Source organism: Anomaloglossus baeobatrachus, chromosome 2, assembly GCF_048569485.1.
Source record: "Anomaloglossus baeobatrachus isolate aAnoBae1 chromosome 2, aAnoBae1.hap1, whole genome shotgun sequence".
NCBI lineage: Eukaryota > Metazoa > Chordata > Amphibia > Anura > Aromobatidae > Anomaloglossus > Anomaloglossus baeobatrachus.
The window spans coordinates 191,778,301-191,799,806 of NC_134354.1; the positions used below are offsets into that span (position 1 = coordinate 191,778,301).

Genomic DNA, 21,506 nt, shown 5'->3' on the forward strand with positions numbered 1-21,506 from the left:
CTGTAAAAATAAATCTTTAAAAAAAATGACGTAGCGCTCCGCGGTATTTTTGATTCTCAGCGCAGATAAAGCAGACAGCTATGGGTTGCCACCACCATCTGCCTGCCGTTACCTTGGTTGGCAATCAAAATACAGGGAAGCCCATTAATTTTTTTCTACTTAAAAAATAGTTAAAAAAAAAATGACGTTGGGTCCCCCCATTTTTGATAGCCAGCTAGGGTAAAGCAGATGGCTGTAGCCTGAAAACCACAGCTGGCAGCTTTACCGTGGTTGGGGATACAATGTGGAGGTCCCCCCATGCTCTTTTTTTATATATTATTTTATAAATATTAATAATTACACAAATAAAGTAGGGTCCCCCCCAAATTGGATCACCAGCCAAGGTAAAGCGGACAGCTGTGGTCTGGTATTCTCAGGGTGGGAAGGTCCATAGTTATTGGGCCTTCACAGCCTAAAAATAGCAGGCCACAGGCACCGCAGACGTGGCGCATCCACTAGATGCGCCAATCCTGGCGCTTCACCCCAGCTCATCCCGTGCCCTGGTGCGGTGGCAAATGGGGTAATATATGGGGTTAATACCAGATGTGTAATGTCACCTGGCATCAAGCCCTGGGGTTGGTGAGGTCAGGCGTCTATCAGATACCCGACATCACCAACCCAGTCAGTAATAAAAAAAAAATAAACGACAAACACATTTTTATTTGAAAAAACACTCCCCAATACATTCCCTCTTTAACCAATTTATTAGAAAGAAAAACAAATCCAGGTCTGGTGTAATCCAAGGGGTTGCCATGACGATCCACACTGTCCCAGTCAGTGAAGAGCAGGATGTTCCCCATTGGCTGGGAGAGCTATGCAGTGACTTGAGCTAACATCAATGGGTCAGCCCAGGTCACTGCAGGGCATGACAAGTGCTGCTGTCAGCGAGGTACATTACCTGCGCTGATCTCCTGCACACTGACAGCACCTGTCACTGAGTTCAATGATCGCCGCCTTCACAGCCAAGTATCGCGAGAGGCCCGTGACGTCACCGCTAGTCAGTCTCGGGTCGGAAGTGAGAGAAGGTGATGTGACAAGCGGCGGCCATGGAGGACAGTGACAGCGCTGAGGTCGGGATAGCGGGACTTCACCGCAGGTAAGCCGAGCGGGACCATGTGTGCAGAGTGCAGTGTGTGTGTGTGTGTGTGTGTGTGTGTGTACACGTACATGCCGCGTGCAGGAGGGGGCGGAGCGAGTTGAGCGGGGAAGTGTGGGCTTCCTGCACATAACTAGGATAAACATCGGGTTACTAACCAAAGCGCTTTGGTTGGATACCCGATGTTTATCTTGGTTACCAGCTTGTGGCAGGCTGCCAGCGATGGCTCCTGCACACTGTAGCTGTAAAAAGCCCTGCTTTTTGCTGCTAGAACCGTTCTCGAACGTATCTAGAACTATCGAGCTTTTAGCAAAAAGCTCGAGTTCTAGTTCGATCTAGAACAGTCCCCAAAATCACTCGAACCGCGAACTGGAGAACCGCGAACCGCGCTCAACTCAACTTAGGGGCAGATATATTAATTTTTTTTTTTTAATTTGCTAAGACTATGACTTGTTGCTTTATATCTAGTTTTACTGTAACACAATATTGTATATATTTAGTACATCGGCACTTGTACCTCAGTGGACCAGGGCGCCATTACATTTAATGATTGGGTACTTGTCTGAATAGCGTCTATAAAGAAAGCATGAGATGACAAAAAAAAATAGCTTTATATGTCTGCAACAACACAAATTCAATGACTTTTGCTATATTAGGTGTTACTTTTTGTTCCATTACAGTGCCTTGCGAAAGTATTCGGCTCCCTTGAATTTTTCAACCTTTTCCCACATTTCAGGCTTCAAACATAAAGATAAAAATGTTAATTTTATGGTGAAGAATCAACAATAATTGGGACACAATTGTGAAGTTGAACGAAATGTATTACTTTTTTTTAAAAAATAAATAGCTGAAAAGTGGAACGTGCAATATTATTCGTCCCCTTTAAGTTAATACTTTGTAGCGCCACCTTTTGCTGCTATTACAGCTGCAAGTCGCTTGGGGTATGTCGCTATCAGTTTTGCACATCGAGAGACTGATATTCTTGCCCATTCTTCCTTTGCAAACAGCTGGAGCTGAGTGAGGTTGGATGGAGAGCGTTTGTGAACAGCAGTTTTCTTCTCTTTCCACAGATTCTCGATTTGGATTCAGGTCTGGACTTTGACTTGTCCATTCCAACACCTGGATACGTTTATTTGTGAACCATTTCATTGTAGATTTTGCTTTATGTTTGGCATCATTGTCTTGTTGGAAGAAAAATCTTCGTCCCAGTCTCAGGTCTTTTGCAGACTCCAACAGGTTTTCATCAAGAATGGTCCTGTATTTTGCTCCATCCATCTTCCCATCAATTTTAACCATCTTCCCGGTCACTGCTGAAGAAAAGCAGGCCCAAGCCATGATGCTGCCACCACCATGTTTGACAGTGGGGATGGTGTGTTCAGGGTGATGAGCTGTGTTGCTTTTACGCCAAACATATCTTTTGGCATTGTGCCCAAATAGTTCGATTTTGGTTTCATCTGACCAGAGCACCTTCTTCCACATGTTTGGTGTGTCTCTCAGGTGGCTTATGGCAAACTTTAAACAACACTTTTTATGGATATCTTTGAGAAATTACTTTCTTCTTGCCACTCTTCCATAAAGACCATATTTGTGCAGTGTACGACTGGTTGTTGTCCTATGGACAGACTCTCCCACCTCAGCTGTAGATCTCTGCAGTTCATCCAGAGTGATCATGGACCTCTTGGCTGCATCTCTGATCAATCTTCTCCTTGTCTGAGATGAAAGATTGGATGGATGGCCGGGTCTTGGCATATTTGCAGTGGTATGATGCTCTTTCCATTTCAATATCATCGCTTGCACAGTGCTCCTTGGGATGTTTTAAGTTTTGGAAATCTTTTTGTAACCAAATCCGGGTTAAAACGTCTCCACAATAGTATCACGGACCTGCCTGTAGTGTTCCTTGGTCTTCATGATGCCATCTGCGCTTTAAACAGAACACTGAGACTATCACAGAGCAGGTGCATTTGTACGGAGACTTCATTACGCACAGGTGGATTATATTTATCATCATCAGTCATTTAGGACAACATTGGATCATTCAGAGATCCTCAATGAACTTCTGGAGTGAGTTTGCTGCACTGAAAGTAAAGGGAACAAATAATATTGCACGCCCCACTTTTCAGTTATTTCTTTTTTTAAAAAGTTTGAAATAAGCAATAAATTTTGTTCAACTTCACAATTGTGTCCCACTTGTTGATTCTTCACCATAACATTAAATTTTTTATCTTTTATGTTTGAAGCCTGAAATGTGAGAAAAGGTTGAAAAATTCAAGAGAGCCGAATACTTTTGCAAGGCACTGTATATTTTTCTTGTATTAGTTTAAAGAGAATCTGTTACCAGTTTGATGCCTAAGCTGAGAGCAGCAAGCAGTATATGGAGACAGAGATCTTGATTCCAGCAATTAATCACTTACTAGGCAACTTACTGCAGTTTTCTTAAAATCCATTATTTTATCTGCAGGAGATTATCATTAGAAAAATACTTGGCTTGATGCCAGGTAGTCCAAACCTACACCCATAACTAATTGGCAGCTTTCTCTGTATGTACAGTGAACACAGAAATCTGCCAATCGGTTGTGTGGGTGGGGTAACTAAACTCTCTACATCAAGATAACTGGTAGATCTGAAGTAGACAAAGTGATTTTATTAAAATTAGAAAAAGCAATCAAATATGTGATACATTATTGGAATGAGGGTTTCTGTTCCTACACATGCTGCTCTCAGGGTACTCAGGGTAGCAGAAATGTGGCGAAGGGATCCCTTTAACCCCTTCACCACCTAGTCTGCTTTCACCTTCCGGACTAGGGATGAGCAAACCTGAGCTGTAAGGTTGGGATTCCTACTGAACACCAGGTGTTTGGGTCTGGGACCCGAACCCAGACTTTTATCTGTACGTCCAGTTCCTGTTCGGGTTTGACATCGGAATAAAGATTGTTGAAAGTCTATAAATCCCAACTGACATCAACCCGATATATTACTCTGATTGCCACAACACCAGGACAATCAGGATGAGCCGGGTAAAGCAAAACAATTGGCGTATCTAATGTATGTGCTAATTGTGGGGCAGCTGCAAGTTGCTATGTTTAGGCTGGGTAATGCCCTATAACCATGGACCTAACCAGCCTGAAAATACTTGTCCCCAGCTGTCTGCTTTATCTGCACTGATTATTATAAATGGAAAGGAGCACATGTCATTTTTTATATTATTTATATAAATAATTAAAAAAAAAAAAAAAAAAAGGGGCGAGCCGCTATTTTTGATAACCAGACAAGATAAAAAACATAGATGGGGCTGCTACTGGCAGCTGTCTACTTTACCTTTGGTTATCTCAACCAGGCAGGGGACCACATGTCAAAGTGGCGTAATACTCTGAGAACATTGTGTGCAGAAGTGACCTGTGGTTCAGAAATGCATCCATGCATCTTCCCCCATACTGTTCCCATTCAATTTCGTCAGTTATCCATCCATTCTGGCATTTCCTGGGAGGGTTCACTGGAAAATGTTTTGAGCTTCCCATTCACTATACGAATACATGAATGGTAAAAAAAAAAATTGAAAAGAATAAGCCAAACCCAAATATTTAACTCTTCTCCCATCACTTCTAATAATTGCATTCTTATCAGTCAAATACTGTATTAGCCCCAGATTTTTTATTTTCACTAGGAGAAACTGCTAAAAAGGCCCCATAATCTGTTATACAATTTCTGCTGAACTTGGCAATACAAAAGCATCAGGTGGCGTGTCAGACTCTGAAGTGTGAAAAAGGTCAGAAGTTGCCATGACACTTGGCAAGTATAGAGCAGAAGACCACATGACACCAGCTTTGCTTCTGGAACCACGCACCTGTAAAATAAGAAGGCTTTCCTCATTACATTAATGTCAAACATGTGGATACTAACTGTGGTTTTAGCACATTGTGGGGCTCATGAGGATTGCATTTGGATTTGGGAGCGCAGATTTTGCTAACTTTCTTTTGTTGGGAGCCATGTCACTTTTCCAGACCCTTTGTGCTACCAGTAAGTTGGGCACCCCCTATATTTCCACTAGAAGTGCCTGCCCTAAGTGGGGACTTGTTTTTTTGTGCATTCAATTGTAGATTTTATTGGTGGCATCTTGGGATACAGAACATTTTGGATGAGTTTACATGTATCTGGTGCTCTAAACTGAGCACTTATATTTCCATCTAAATATGTGAAACATGTGATTCAGATGAAGCCCCCAATGGATCGGTCAGGCGGAGTTATTCCAAACTCCATTTGATTTTTTAGTGGTGTCTGGCTTCTCAGAGGTGCACAAACCTGTGGCCGACTGTATTCTTGTGCACGCATAAAAAAACACCTAAAAAGAGGGACACCACTGGATCATAGACCAGAAAGAGTCCACAGTGACTTCATGAAAGTGAAAAGATTTCTGCTCCAAAATCAGGATAAAATTCCAAAACTTTATTGTAAAGATAAAATCCAAATTTGTGCAGTAGATTCAAAAAGACCCCATTAATAGGATGCAGTTATCATAGGTGGCATGGAGCTATGCGTTTCAGACGCTGCTGCATTCTTTCTCAAAGCTCTATAGTGACTTATTCTTCTTCATTATAGGGAATCTTCCATCAGTGGTTCTATCTGAATTGCGTATTTCGGAGATTTACACTGAAACTCAAGTGTAAGCACTCAGTGTAGAGCGCAGAACAAATGTGAGCCAAGCCTTACTGCAATCTTTGGCAGGTATAAAGAGCAAATCAACAGCAGGTCAAGAATTGGTTTTCTTTAATTTTACGCCATTCATTGTGCGATATAAGTAATTTGATGGCTTTATTCTTCAGCTGTGAGTACAGATGTACCAGATTTTTATCATTTTTTATGTTTGGCTGCTATCAAACACTAAAAAACATGCTTTTTTTTGCAACAAAAATATTTTTGCATTGCCATATTTTGAGAGCTGATATTTTTCTCTATTTGTGCTGAAAACGTTATGTGAGGGCTTATATTTTGTGGGATGAGTTGACGTTTTTATTGGTACTTTAGATTAGTAGGAAGAATAAACAAAACCAGCAATTTAGTTTTGTGGGGTTTTTTTTATGGTATTCCACTTGGGGTGAAAGTAATTAGACTGCTTTATACTTTGGGTCAATATGATTAGTGATACCATATTTATTTGTTTTTTATGTTTTTCTGGTTATGCACATTAAAAACTATTTTATAGAAAAAAGAATTGATTTTGCATCACTGTATTTTGTGATCTAGAACTTTTTTGTTTTTCTTCTAATGAAGCTGTTTGTCAGTTTATTTTTTGTGGGACAAGATGACATTGTCAGCTATACAGTTTTATTTTTTTTTTCCTTACATTCGTCTTTTTGATCGTGTTTGATTCCACTTTTTGTTCTGTGGTTTTATGAAACGCATAGTACGGTGTTCACTAAAGGGATAAAGGGTTTTTTTTTAAGATATTTAGAATTTTTTTAAACCTTTTTTTTTATTTTTTCACTTAATCCCTCTAAGCCAGGGGAGGGCAATTAATTTTCCCATGGGGCCGCATGAGAAATTGGGATGGTTTTAGAGGGCCGGACTAATATAATTAACTCAGTTTTACCCAATACTGTATATAGTATATATACTAACCATCCATAAACAAACAGTAAGTTAAACAATACAAAGATTCAATGAAAATATGGAGGTCAGTGGTAGCATACATACTGGCCCTGGTGGCCAGTGGGGAGCATACATACTGGCCCTGGTGGCCAGTGGGGAGCATACATACTGGGCCTGGTGGCCAGTGGGGAGCATACATACTGGCCCTGGTAGCCAGTGGAGAGCATACATACTGGCCCTGGTGGCGAGTGGGGAGCATACATACTGGCCCTGGTGGCCAGTGGGGAGCATACATACTGGGCCTGGTGGCCAGTGGGGAGCATACATACTGGCCCTGGTAGCCAGTGGAGAGCATACATACTGGCCCTGGTGGCGAGTGAGGAGCATCCATACTGGCCCTGGTGGCCAGTGGAGAGCATCTATACTGGCCCTGATGGCCAGTGGAGAGCATCCATACTCGCCCTGGTGGCCAGTGGAGAGCCTCCATACTGGCCCTGGTGGCCACTGGGAAGCATACATACTGGCCTTGGTGGCCAGTGGGGAGCATACATACTAGCCCTGGAGGCCAGTGGGGAGCATACATACTGACCCTGGAGGCCAGTGGGGAGCATACATACTGGCCCTGGAGGCCAGTGGGGAGCATACATACTGGCCCTGGAGGCCAGTTGGGAGCATACATACTGGCCCTGGTGGCCAGTGGGGAGCATACATACTGGCCATGGTGGCCAGTGGGGAGCATACATACTAGCTCTGGTGGCCAGTGGGGAGCATACATACTGGCCCTGGTGGCCAGTGGAGAGCATACATACTGGCCCTAGGGGTGCTGAGGGCATAGGCTGGTATCACTGCAGCAGCAGAGCCTGAGGGCTCCCCTGGCTGCCTTCTCTGAGTCCCCTGTGTGTCTGCTTTTTCTATTGCAGGCACAGGGGGACCTGAGAAGACACAAGTGCTGCTCCTCTGCTCCCCCCTCCTGCACTCACTCTGCACTGTCCTCCTGCACTCACACTGCTCCCCCCTCCTGTAGGCACTCTGCACTCTCCCTGCTGCTACTGATTCACATTAACTCCGTTTTTGAAGTGGTCGCTGTGCAGATGAGCCGGTCACATGTGAGGATCCTGGGTAGAAGGGGCAAGCAAAGGGGGCGTGGCCAGCATCAACAGCAGCAGGAGGGGACAAGGAAGGCATCCGAGGAGTGTGTGTGTCCAGCATTCAGAGGGGGCGTGGACGACAGCGAAAGAGGGCGTGGCTAGCAGCATAGATGCCATAGAAGGCCTCCAGAGAGTGTGATCAGCATCCAGAGGGGGCATAACTGGCAGCAAGAGGGGGTGTAACTGGCAGAGTGGGGGGCGTGGGAGCTGCTTATCACTGCACTGCGGGATACAGAGCTCCCCGCAGTGAGAGCGGGGCTGAGGCATAACATTGTAGATCAGGCCACGCCTCCAACTCTGAGCTAAGACGGGCGGGCCGCCCCTTGCCCAAGTCTGCTCTAAGTACTTCATGCACAAGAGGCAAAGTTCTCTTGTAAACTGCATAGGCCCCAGGAGAGGGTAAGACAACCTGATAGGCCTAGTCGACCACACAAGAGAGTTCAGGTGAACCGGGGCCATCCACAATTTTTCTATTTCTGTCCATTTGTTATATGCTCATAATGTTGCCCATGCGGGTATCCTTCTTAAGTGGACTGCCCATCAATATTTAATAATGTCCTGAATCAGAAGGACCCCCTGCAGTCTAGGAGAAGGGAGAATATTTTTTGAAAATCTATGTCGTTTGTCATTCCAAATGAATCTTATTTTAGCTCTCTGCAGAGCTTTAGGTTCCCCTAAAGGAACTTTAACAGGGTAAGTTTCCAAATAGTAAATTATCTTACGGAGTAGGGATATTAATGAGATTGAGGCTTCCACTTTATCAGTAGACTCTTCAGTTCTCTAAATAAGGAGGGGAAGTTGTTTATGTACAAATTATCATAAGAGGAAGATGAGGTTACCCCTAAATATTTAATGGCCTTCATCTTCCAACAGAATTTACAATTTGATATTAATTGCTCTAAAGTGTTAGCTGGAATATTCAGGGGTAGCGATTAGTGGAAAAGACTGGGTTCATATTGGGTTCATATTGGCTAGATTTCAAGCCATATTCAAATATCCAGAGACAAGGGAGAGACAGGTAAGTTACATCACATCTACCGTGTTTCCCCGAAAGTAGGACCCCCCCGAAAGTAAGACAGGGTGGGGGTTACGGGGGGGGTCCTTCAATGTAAGGCCTCCCCCGAATGTAAGGCAGGGTTGGGGGGCCAGTGTGACATGTAAGGCCCTTACCTTTGGGCCGCCGCTGTCCCCCATTGGGTCCCCAGGCTCCAGAGGTGTCCTCAGGTGCAGCTGGGCGGGTCCAGCGCTCATAGGGGTTAACTCGCCGTGTTAACCCCGCAATCCGCCCAGCTCATTGGCCGCCCCTGCTCCCCACGTCACCGCCGGCCCCCGGCTCGAGCGCTGATTGGCCCAGCAGCTCGGGCTGTAATTGGCCGCCCCAGCCCCACGTCACCGCCGGCCTCCGGCTCGAGCGCTGATTGGCCCAGCAGCTCGGGCTGTAATTGGCCGCCCCAGCCCCACGTCACCGCCGGCCTCCGGCTCGAGCGCTGATTGGCCCAGCAGCTCGGGCTGTAATTGGCCGCCCCAGCCCCACGTCACCGCCGGCCTCCGGCTCGAGCGCTGATTGGCCCAGCAGCTCGGGCTGTAATTGGCCGCCCCAGCCCCACGTCACCGCTGTTTCCCTGCTGATTGGCACAGCGTTCCCTGCAGCACAGGCCTTCCGCACCGCAGAGGAAAACGTCCACCATTTAAAAACCAAGTAGGGAAACATGTACTGTATAGGGTATGGGGCTGTGTGCAGTGGGATACGGCACAGCCCCATACCCCATAACAGTGCCGTATCCCACTGCACACAGCCCCATACCCCATAACAGTGCCGTATCCCACTGCACTGTTATGGGGTATGGGGCTGTGTGCAGTGGGATACGGCACAGCCCCATACCCCATAACAGTGCCGTATCCCACTGCACACAGCCCCATACCCCATAACAGTGCCGTATCCCACTGCACACAGCCCCATACCCCATAACAGTGCCGTATCCCACTGCACTGTTAAGAAATTGTCATTTGTTTTCGGCTAATGTAAGACCTCCCCTGAAAGTAAGACAGGGTGGGACTTTTTGGGGTAAAATTAATGTAAGACAGGGTCTTACTTTCGGGGAAACACGGTAGCAATTCACTTAGATAAATCAATTATGCGAACTTCCCATTGTATTACTTAAATGAGTCAACAAGAGTATTGTAAAAACAATGAGGGCTTATCCCCCATCTATAAACAAACTATTTTCATGTCTGGCTGAATTTTAAGAAATTTAACCCCTCCTAATGACTGACAAAGTCCATGTCGTCACACTGTATGCTTTTTTTTTAATTATTTAAATTAAAGTAAAACACTATGTATTGGGCACTTCAATGGCATATTTGCAATTTGCCACATGCCTCCTGCCAGCATCTCTGGGACCCTGTCCCCATTCCTCATGCGCCTCAGGCATCTTCTTTACTCCTCTACTTGTTCTCCATGTCTTCCTAACACTCTGGCAAAGTATCTTTGAAAAGTAACTCCCTACTTATGGTACAGTCCCCAGACGTCCAATTCGTCTTTTCTACCATTCTATTACAACGCAAGACCTTGACAAAGGCCTAAAATAGGCCGAAACGTTGGCTTTGTTCTTTTTGGTAGTGGCTTGTTTCTTTTCTTTTTGCAAATAATCTACATACAAAACACATTTTGCATTACCTTTGAGTCTAACTGAGTGCTTGGGATTTAACATACTGTTAAGCTGGGTTTACACACTGCAACATCGCAAAGGACATAGCTGTAATGTCACCGGTTTTGTGACGTAACAGCGACCTCCCTAAGTCTCTGTTGAGTCGCTGGTGAGCTGTCAAACAGGCAAACCTGGCCAACAACGCAACAGCGATCCGGACCTGCAGAGCGACCTAGCTGGTTGTTGGGGACGTTGATAAGCAGCTTTTTGAAAGGGAAGTTGCTAACAAAGTCGCTGCAAAGTCTTTCACACACTCAAACTTTGTTGCGATGCATGCTGCACAGCGGGAAACAAAGGACCTAGGAATGGTCCTGAACGATTTGTAGCGATCAGCAACTTCACAGCAGGGGCCAGGTCGCTGATGTGTTTCACACACTGCAACATCGCAAACGACATCGCTATTGCGTCACAAAACCAGTGACGTTACAGCGATGTCGTTTGAGATGTTGCAGTGTGTAAACCCAGCTTTAGTCTTTTTCCCTTAAGCACCTTCCCTTTACAGGCAGTAGAGCCCAGCTTTACTCTCACATTTTGGAAAAAAAATATTGGCTTCTCTCATCTCTACTCCAGAGTTACCACATAAAATGGCGCAGACTGGATTTGAAAAATTTGGCCTGGTCAGGAAGGTGAAAAGAGGCTTTAGCGTGAAGGGGTTAAATTCTGCCATCCGCTCTGGTCACTGCTGCTACAGGCAGATGACAGCTGTGCAACAGAGCCATCATCTTCCTAGAATGGAGGGGGTTTAGCTTCGTCGCTCATTCCAAATATGCCCACTCTTACTAGTAGAAACGTTTTCAAGCTTTGTTTTTATTTATTTAGCACTAACTTATTTCACAAGAAAACTAAGTGGCTCATCTGACCTATATGGCTTGATTCAAGGAGATCAATGATTTTGCTGCAACAACATAACCACTGCAGTCGATCTACTGAGAGCAGTTTCGGAGAAACAGTACTGGAGTCAGGGAGCAGAAGTAAAGTCCAGTGTGTTGTTTTATAATTCATTGAGTCTATGAGCTAGAAATACTACAAAACGGCACAACCCCTTTAAGACCCATACATGTCTGTCAGTCGTCACACAACTACGACAATTTTCAAATGAAAAGCAGCAATGGGAAGAGTGTGGTGCACAGACATGGAAAGACCTAGAACTCCCACTGTACTGAGCTAACTCAATCTTTGCATTACAATAAGTCTATATATCTAATATAATAATACAATAATAAAAAATCTATCAAAGATTCCACATCTAGAGCTTTGTGATTTTGTGAAATACTGTTCTGCAACTCCTAATGTTTCTTCGTGGAGCAGCAGGCACAAATAAAGGAGCTGTATAAGATTTTTTTTGTTGTTTGCATGTCGTAAAGTGGCTTTTATTGAGGACTTACTATGTTGCAGTACTCGTTAAAATTTTATAGACTGCGGTATTTGCATAACAAGGTCTAAATTTAGGAATCTAAACCAAAAATGGCGACATTTTTGGGATCATTGTCAGTTTTAGTGCCAAGTGCATTAATATAATTCATCTAGCCTAAAGCTTCGAGGAAGACATTTTGGAACGGGCTTAGGAAAATCAAGCTACAGTCATGTCTTATTTTAGGCAAAGTTAAAATCACTGATATTTGTATAAACTGTAAACTGTCACAAATATGTCTAGGCATATTCTAAAACAGCCATTCTTTAACCCAATTTTTTCATTTTTTCAGGTTCAGGACTGACTTTCGCTTTCTGCACTGAAACAGCATGGGCACCTCTGTCTCATTAGCAGTCTACATCGTCATTGAAGTGCTGATCGCCCTAGTTTCTGTGCTTGGCAATATACTGGTGATATGGGCTGTGATTGTGAACCAAGCTCTTCGAGACACCACTTTCTTCTTCATTGTGTCACTTGCCGTCGCTGATATTGCAGTAGGAGCCCTGGTCATTCCATTAGCCATAATAATTAGTATTGGACTAGAGACTGAATTTTATAGCTGCCTGATGGTGGCTTGTATTATGTTAATTCTGACCCAGAGCTCCATACTTGCACTGCTTGCCATTGCTGTGGACCGGTATCTTCGAGTCAAGATCCCAACAAGGTTAGTACTTCATAATCGATGTGAAGGTTTTTTAAGATTTTGGTTTTCAAGTAATGAAATTATTTTTATATCAACAAACTCTTTGGTAATTTTAATTCTTTCTCTTATGTGATCACGGAATCTAAAAAGAGAGGTGTCTTTAAAACCTGTTACCCAGTTTACTATAGTTTTTGTTATGTTTTGTATTCTTTTAAATTGGATCATAAATGGAGGACAAGTATAAGGATACATGGATGTGTAAATATGGATGAAGGGCTTAATACAGTAGTGTATTATATTGATGTGTGCTGTCCATATTAAAATTATTGAGCAGACAGAACATTGTTATTCAATATGGATGTTAAGATGACTGATTATTTCACATGAACCAAGTGTCTGTGTGAGATACAAATAGCAGCATTCACTAGTCTACACACATCGGAAGAGACTCACCCACATATCATCCGTATGGTATCTGATTACAGATATATTGCAATTATAAGATACTGTATTTGGTCTTATAAATATTTTTTTAATTAAATTAATATTATATATTATATACTGTGTGTATGTATGTATGTGTGTGTGTATATATATATAATTTAATTTAATAAATGAATGAAATATTGGTATATAGAAATGGATGTAATATAGATGAGAAAAAAAAACATACAGATGGAATACAAATTAAAATATTTTGTCTTTTTCTGGATGAAAATTTGATGTTTTTGTTCAATACACAGCCAATTTTATTTTAGGCAATTTAGTATTTCTGATAAACTTTAAAAGCCAACTTCACTTTGATCTTAAATTTAGGCAAAATCGATACAATAGGTAAGACAGAAACTATGGCTTAGGTCATCGTCATGGCTCGATCTATAGTTTTTGGTGGGGTTTCTATGCAGAACGGTATTATTCTTATAATGAATGCATGAAGGTCTATTGTATCTGTGTATGCCTCTACAGACTTTTCACAAGATTTAAGCAGATTATTCCTCCTTTTTTCACTAGCTATATTTTTTCCTCCAAAAACCTTGTCACTCTTGTTCATTAGTGTCTGATATTGCAGTGCTGACCCAATAACCTGAATTGCTATAAGCTGCAATAACATTCAAAACTCATTGAATCGGGTGAATCTGTTATTAAAAAAGGCCGTCATTTCTAATTCTGACAATTTATTTAGATAATAATTGATTAGTCCTGGCTGTCAGTGTTGGGGGCGTGGATACAGCCACCGTTCACTATACATTAATCAGTGAACCCTCTCTAGCTCTACACCTATGATTGGAAGCCAAACACTGTGTGTTGGAATAAAGTTAATTTTCTCTCGGCAGCGGGGCTGTAAGTGCAGACCCCGGTCAGGTTCAGAAAGCTCGTAACTTGCAGATTGACCCCATAAATGCACAATAAGGGTTTTTTCATGTGATAGGTTCCCTTTAAATTTACAAAGTATGACTCTCAAACCTGGAAGAATTTGTTCATCCAATGCACTCAACAGCTTTCAATGAATATAATAGAAGCCTTTCAAACATAAGTTGTAAGACGTCCATAAAGTTGTATGTTAATGCTAATCCTATAGTTTTGCCCTTGATAAAAAAAAGTATAGTAAGCTATGGATATGAGATAATTTACATGGGCCTAGTCCTTCTCTTTAAGTCATTGTCCTTTCTGATTGTTGGATTTATCAGCTATACAATAATCAAGAAGGGAAAATGTGATAGGAAAAGCAAAGACCGGTATGAATTATTAACAAATCCATATTTCAGACTTCCTTGAGTGTCTCTGCTATCAGAGGTTGGATGAATTCATCTGTTTTCTTTCTCCTTTCACATCATTGTGTTTGTTGGTGTCTGGCTGTAGATTACGGCATTTTTGATAACCTTAATGACAGGAATATGATGCCGTCCATTCATTTTCTTAGCATCCAAATTACTACAAAAGTAATTTCGTGGGGGATTTTCACCATAAAAACATTTTTTTTTTCTCTTTACAGCTGCTCACTGATCTTTAAAAAAATATAATGACAACAGATCAGAATTTAGTTGTATGTTTGTTTTTTTCTTTAATATTTAACTAGACATGAAGATAAAATCAAAGCCCGGGAAAGCTAATCTATATAAGATGAACTCCGTTAAACTTAAAGAGGTTGTCCACTACTTAAACATTGGATGAGCTATCCTAAGGAAAGGTCATCAATGTCTGATTGTCCGAGGTCCAACAACCTGCACCCGCTGTTCAGCTCTGTTCGGTATCCAGAGGCGGCAGTAGGCAGCTGGAAATGCTCAGTTCTGAAGTTGCCCCATCTTCTCATAGTGACCACAGCCGGGTACCGAACAGCTAATCGGCAGGGGTGCCGGGTGTCAGACCTCGGCCAATCAGACATTGATGGCCTATCTTTAGGATAGGCCATTAATGTAAGAGTAGAGGACAACTTCTTTAATTAAATATTGTTTTTTTAGCCATTATAAAATGAATAACTTTAACCTCCTATGTTAACTACCCTTTATATCTTTCCCGTTTTCCCCACCCTACCCATACTTTTTTCCTATGGTGGGATTGTCACCTAGATGTGATATCTAATCGATAAAGTTATATTACTGAAACCAAGTTGTACATTTTGACATCTAGATGTATTGCAGCTATGTATAATTGAGCGTAAATTTTGTTGATATGTTGACTCAATAAAAAATTTATCTTTAAAAAAAAAAAGGGAAATTGTGAAATCTCATGTTTTTTACATCTAAACTACTGTCTTTGGAAATGAAGTAATGCACGCAAGCTTGTAAAGTTTATTGAAGCATTCCCCCATTTTCAAGACATAGGCATATGCCGGTACATACTGTTCTCTTAGAACTCTCTGGGGTGATTGATTTTATCATGCCTTTTTGACTACTATTTCCCTAAAGTTAATTTTTAACGTACGTGTTCTATCCATGTTTTCCACAAATAGAAGATGTACTTACTATAATCTATGGCCCGTTCACTATCCTTTTTTTTTTGGTAAACCGAGGGTCAGGAAAAAAAAAAAAAGAATAGCACTCGGATGTCATCCTTTGTTACTGCTCTTAGGAGAGGCTGGAAATCTTTTTTTTTTTTTTTTCTAGAACAATTAATGCTTCATTGATAGGAAAATTGGACACAAAACTGAATGAAATTTGGATCCAGCAAAGTGATAAAAGATTGTCTTTTTTTATTTTTAGATTTTTCTGACGGCCGTAGTGTAAGACAGTGAATGCATGTGTTATTGATTGTTGGCAAAAATATTAGTTAGTTAATGGAGCAACTCTATTCCGGTAAACCAGTCTAGAAAAACCACAGTGAATAGGAGGAGGATGGGTATAATAATATATTTTTTTATTATTATTATTATTTTTATTATATATAATCTCATATAAACATTCTTTCCTATGTTCATAAAATTCTGTGACGCTCCAGAAAAAGGGGAAACTTTCTGCACCGGTTGGCAATTTCCCTGGAGCCGTCAAAACCTTCTGGAAAGCAGAACTCTCAGACGTTTTCTGGTGTATAAAGGTAGAATGTGTCTGTATTGGATGGAGCCACAGCCTACAAGTGATTGGATAAAGGGCTATGGAAAGAAATTGTAAAATGGGCAGGAGGGGTAATGTCTTGGATGCCAATCTTGAAACGTTAGCAATCAGGAAACATCTTGCGTGTTAAATAGTTCACTGTATTCACGCATGCTGTATGCAGCTTAACTTGTATAGAGACTAAGTGACACTCAACTGAGGTTAAAGAAACTGTTCAGTGGGTACAACAGACCACACTACGCTGCATTTATTCATGCTCTTTTACTCTGTAGTCTCGCCACTTTTCATGGATTGAGAGGTCACTCTTGACCCAACATAAAAGTTTACTTCACTCCACAAAGTAAATACAGTTGTGCTCAAAAATGTACATACCCCGGCAGATGTTTTGCTTTCCTGGGCTTTTTTCAGAGAATATGAATGATAACACAAAATCTTTTTTTCCACTCATGGTTAGTGGTTGGGTGAAGCCATTTATTGTCAACTACTGTGTTTTCTCTTTTTAAATCATAATGACAACCAAAAATATCCAAATGACCCTGATCAAAAATTCACATACCCTGGTGATTTTGGCCTGATAACATGCACAGAAGTTGACACAAATGGGTTTGAATGACTAATAAAGGTAACATCCTCACCTGTGACCTGTTTGCTTGTAATCAGTGTGTGTGCATAAAAGCTGAGTGAGTTTCTGGGATCCAGACAGACTCTTGCATCTTTCATCCAGCCACTGACATTTCTGGATTGTGAATCATGGGGAAAGCAAAATAATTGTCAACGGATCTATGGGAAAAGATAGTTGAACTGTATATAATGGCAAAGGGATACAGAAAGATATCCAGGAACTGATAATGACAGTCAGCAGTGTTCAAACTGTGATTAACTAATGAAAAGTCAGAGGCTCTGTAAAAATAAATCCACGATCAGGTAGACCAACAAACCTTTGGCTACAGGTGCCAGGAAAATTGTTCCAGATACAAAGAAAAACCCAAAAACAACATCAGCTGAAATACAGGACTCACTGAAAACTAGTGGTGTGGCTGTTTAAAGATGTGTGTTGATGCATAATTGTGCTCATGTTGCACAGTTGTTTATATGTTGATGTAGCAGAGCTGTGTGCTTGTGGGGAAGGAGTGAGGGGGTAATATAGTGTGGGGGCATAATATTGTATGGGGATGGTGACCTAGGCAAAAAGCCGTGCATAGTTACATTAAAAGTCCTACACTTGAGAAAGGAGAGTATTTTTAGGAAGAGTTAAATTGCACAGTATTTTGTTTTTTCCTCCACCTCCAAGAAAAATGGATCCCACTCTGATCAAAGTCTGATCAGATTAATCGGACCATTTTCTCAGGTGGAGAGAATACGGTCGTGTGACCCAAGTCTTAAGGCTGCTTTACACGCAGCAACATTGTTAGCGATGTCGCTCGTGAAAGCACCCGCCCCCGTCATTTGTGTGTCACGGGCAAATCGCTGCCCGTACCACACAATATCGCTAGGCCCCGTCACACGGACTAACCTTCCTAGCGATGTTGCTGTGGCCGGCAAACAGTCTCTTTTCTAAGGCGGCGGTTCGTGCGGCGTCATAGCGACGTCACACGGCAGGCGTCCAATAGAAGTGGAGGGGCGGAGAGCAGCCGCATGAAAGACACGCCCACCTCTTTGCCGGAGGACGCAGGTACGGTGTTCGTCGTTCCTGCGGTGTCACACGTAGCGATGAACGACGAACAAGCTACGTCCACAACGGCCACCGAGATTTTGAAAATGAACGATGTGTCAACGATTAGGTGAGTATTTTTGTTCGTTAACACTCGCTCGTAGGTGTTACACGCAATAACGTCGCTAACAAGGCCGGATGTGTGTCATGAATTCCGTGACCCCAACATCTCGTTAGCAATGTCGTTGCGTGTAAATGGGCCTTTAGACTCTCTAGCCTTGTACTCAGTCTCCTGGACTTAAAATGAGAAAGTGACCTCTGATCACTGCACACAGAAGTCGCGATGCGATCAAGCAGGTCACAAATGTGGACGCATGGTGCCAGAGTGGACCATAACAGTGCTGGAATGGTAGAAGATGGAGACTGATAAGTATTGCTGTATACTCACTGTATACAAATTACTATTTGCTGATAGAGGGCAAAAATAATTTTTAAAAATCACTGTGCTCTATAAGGAAATGCTATTTTATGGAAAAAACACTATAAAAGGACATAAACCTTCATCAATATTATTAGAATGTAAAAGCTAGTTGCCTGCTGAAGCATATATCCTTTGGAAAAATGGCGGGGGGGGCACCAAAGGGCAACTTTGCACAAGGCACCATTCAGTCTAAGCCCTGATAATATTTCAATTTCTTAATCCTCCTCATGCCATAGCCATTTTCCGTTTTTGCGCTTTTGTTTTTTCCTCCCCTTTTCCAAAAGCCATAAAACGTTTCATTTTTCCATGAACAGCCACATGAGGGCTTGTTTTTTTCAAGACGAGTTGTACTTTTGAAAGACATCATTCATTTTACCATATACGGTAGTATGCGGGGAAAATTGGAAAAAATCCCAAGTGCAATAAAACTTAAAAAATAGTGCAATTCTACAATGTTTTTTTACCATGTTCACTATATGGTAAAACTGACATGGTAGTATGATTTTCCAGGTAAGTACGAGTACTTAGATACCAAACCTGTGTAGTATTTTCATTCATTTAATTGGTGAAAACAAATTCAGATATGTTAAAAAAAAATGCCTCTTTTGTTGCCATTTCCGAGACTTGTAACATTCTCATTTTTTGGGATCTAGGGCTGTGTAATGGCTTAATGTTGTGCCCTGAGCTGATGTTTTTTATTTATACTGATACCATTTTGGGACACATAAGATGCTTTGATTTGTTTTCATTACGCTGATTACCAATCGGATTAATTTATTATATATTTCGATAGATCGGACACTATATATATATATATATATTTCAATAGGGCAAATAGGAGGTAAGTTGAACCTTTTGTGTTTTTTTAATTTTTTATTGTATTTACTAATCCTCTTAGGGAATTGTGTAGCACAAATCAAGGTCTCCTATGAATGTTCGCAGCTAGCGTTCACAGAAGGATGACAGACACAGTTGTTTATCAGCTGACCCCCGGCTATCATGACAACCCATCAGCGCTTCGTAATGACATGACGGTGGCACCGTTGGGTCCAGTGAATGAAGAGTTCCCTGCCGGCACGATTAAAACCTGCTGTCAGAGATTTACAGCTGAATTTACCTGCTTAACAGTCTTGAGCAGATCTCCGGTCCCTTTGTGGCTGTTAAGCGGGCTTTACACGCTATAATAAATCTTACAATGTGTTGGCGAGGTCACGTCGTAAGTAACGCACATCTGGCATCGTAAGTAATATTGTAGCGTGTAAAACCTACGTGCGATTGCGATTGAACGAAAAACCGTTCATCGCATGCACGTTGTTCAAAAGCTAAAAATTGAATGTCAGGTTGTTCAATGTTCCCGAGGTAGCACACATCGCAGTGTGTGAAACCCCGGGAACGATGAACAGATCTTACCTGCGTCCCACGGCTCCCACCGGCAATGTGGAAGGAAGGAGGTGGGCGGGATGTTTACGTCCCGCTCATCTCCGCCCCTCCGCTTCTATGAGCCGGCTGCCGCGTTATGTCGCTGTGACGCTGAACGTCCCTCCCACTCCAGGAAGTGGATGTTTGCCGCCCACATCGAGGTCGTATGGAAGGGTAAGTACGTGTGACGGGAAATAATCGTTTGTGTGACACGGTCAACAAATTGAACGTGCCGCACATACGATTGGGGCGGGTACGATCGCATACAATATCGTATGCGTAATTGCAAGGTGTAAAGCAGGCTTTAGAGGCACATGTTGCCTGATCAGATCCAATGTCATGTGCAGGGAAAGATGCAGGTTCGGGGTGTGAGCCTGCATCAAAGCAGGGGACGCAACAGATAACGTAAATATACGTCATATGTTATGACGGGGTTAAATGTTTTTTGTCAGAAAATTTATGGTACTAATATTTAACGGATGGAATAATAAATGAATCTACTTCAATTAGTGCACAGCTTTAATGAGGAAATAACAATGATGTGAAATAGCTGAACTGTCATCCAGTGCACAGACAGTGAATATGGAAAAAAATCCTTAACTCTCATTTAGTTTAATTAAGTGTAGATTGTGTTAAATTAGTTTTGTGCAAGAGTCCATAACTGAATTGCATACCCTAGAGTTGCTGTCTAAGCAATTCATTTCTGTTAAGAGCTGAAGATCCTTAAGGCTGTCATTGCTACTCAGTGGTAAATAAAAAGGTAAGGCCACTGCTAAGTATATCGGTGAGCGCAGTAGACGGTTTTCCGTTAGATAAAAGAACAGCCCTGAGGCTCAGAGTGCCCTTTTCTGGTGCTTCGCATGTTGCTCGTCTCTCAGCATTTGTTTATGAATTTGTGAATGTGTAATGTTCTTCTCACGAAGTCTCGTATATCAGGACAAAAAATAAAGAAGCAAGAGCAAATTATGTATTGCCTATACTGTAGAGGTATAATGATCTACAATCCTATGGCAGAACCCGGCACATTCAAAACTTAAATATCAGTATGTGGTTACAAGGATATGGAACCTAGATTGTGAGCCCCAATGGGGACAGTGTTGCCAATGTATGTAAAGCGCTGTGGAATTAATAGCGCTATATAAATGAATAAAATTATTATTATTATTATTATTATTTACTGAAATAAATTAATTTTTTGATGATATTCTAATTTTTTGAGATGCACTTGTATCATATTGGGCGGAGGCAGTGTCATATATAATTTTTTTCTTTTTTTATTGTGTTTCAAAAGCTTAAAGATATACAGTGGCATGTGAAAGATTGGACACCCCTGGTCAAAATTACTGTTATTGTCAAAACAGTTAAGCAAGTTGAAGATGAAATGATCTCTAAAAGGCATAAAGTTAAAGATGACACATTTCTTTATAGTTTATGGGAAAAAAATATATTTTCATCTTTTACATTTGAAGAATTACAAAAAAGGAAAATGGGCTGATGCAAAATAATAAATAATAATAAATAATAATCTTTATTTCTATAGCGCCAACATATTCCGCAGCGCTTTACAATTCAGGAGGCTCATATACATATACATATCATATACATAAACATATACAAACAAGTAACAATTATAGAAGATACAATATTTAAAAGGAAAAATGGCAACCCTGCTCGTGAGAGCTTACAATCTACAATGAGATGGGGGGAGGGGCAAGGTACAAGTGCTTATTTACAATGACAATCCAGCCATCTCATGGGGGATAGATAATGGCTTCTTGG

The 21,506-nt window shown here is 41.8% G+C and overlaps 1 protein-coding gene across 2 annotated transcripts in view; it reads left to right on the forward strand.

Moving 5' to 3' along the window:
• The window catches only part of ADORA1 (adenosine A1 receptor), a 219,646-nt gene that overhangs the window by 57,220 nt on the left and 140,920 nt on the right, over positions 1–21,506 (forward strand). For both annotated transcript variants that reach the window (XM_075335563.1, XM_075335564.1), the window contains exon 2: positions 12,278–12,649. In XM_075335563.1, coding sequence (XP_075191678.1) covers positions 12,315–12,649 — 335 coding nt within the window. In that variant the 5' untranslated portion in view covers positions 12,278–12,314. The remainder of the gene's footprint in view (positions 1–12,277; positions 12,650–21,506) is intronic.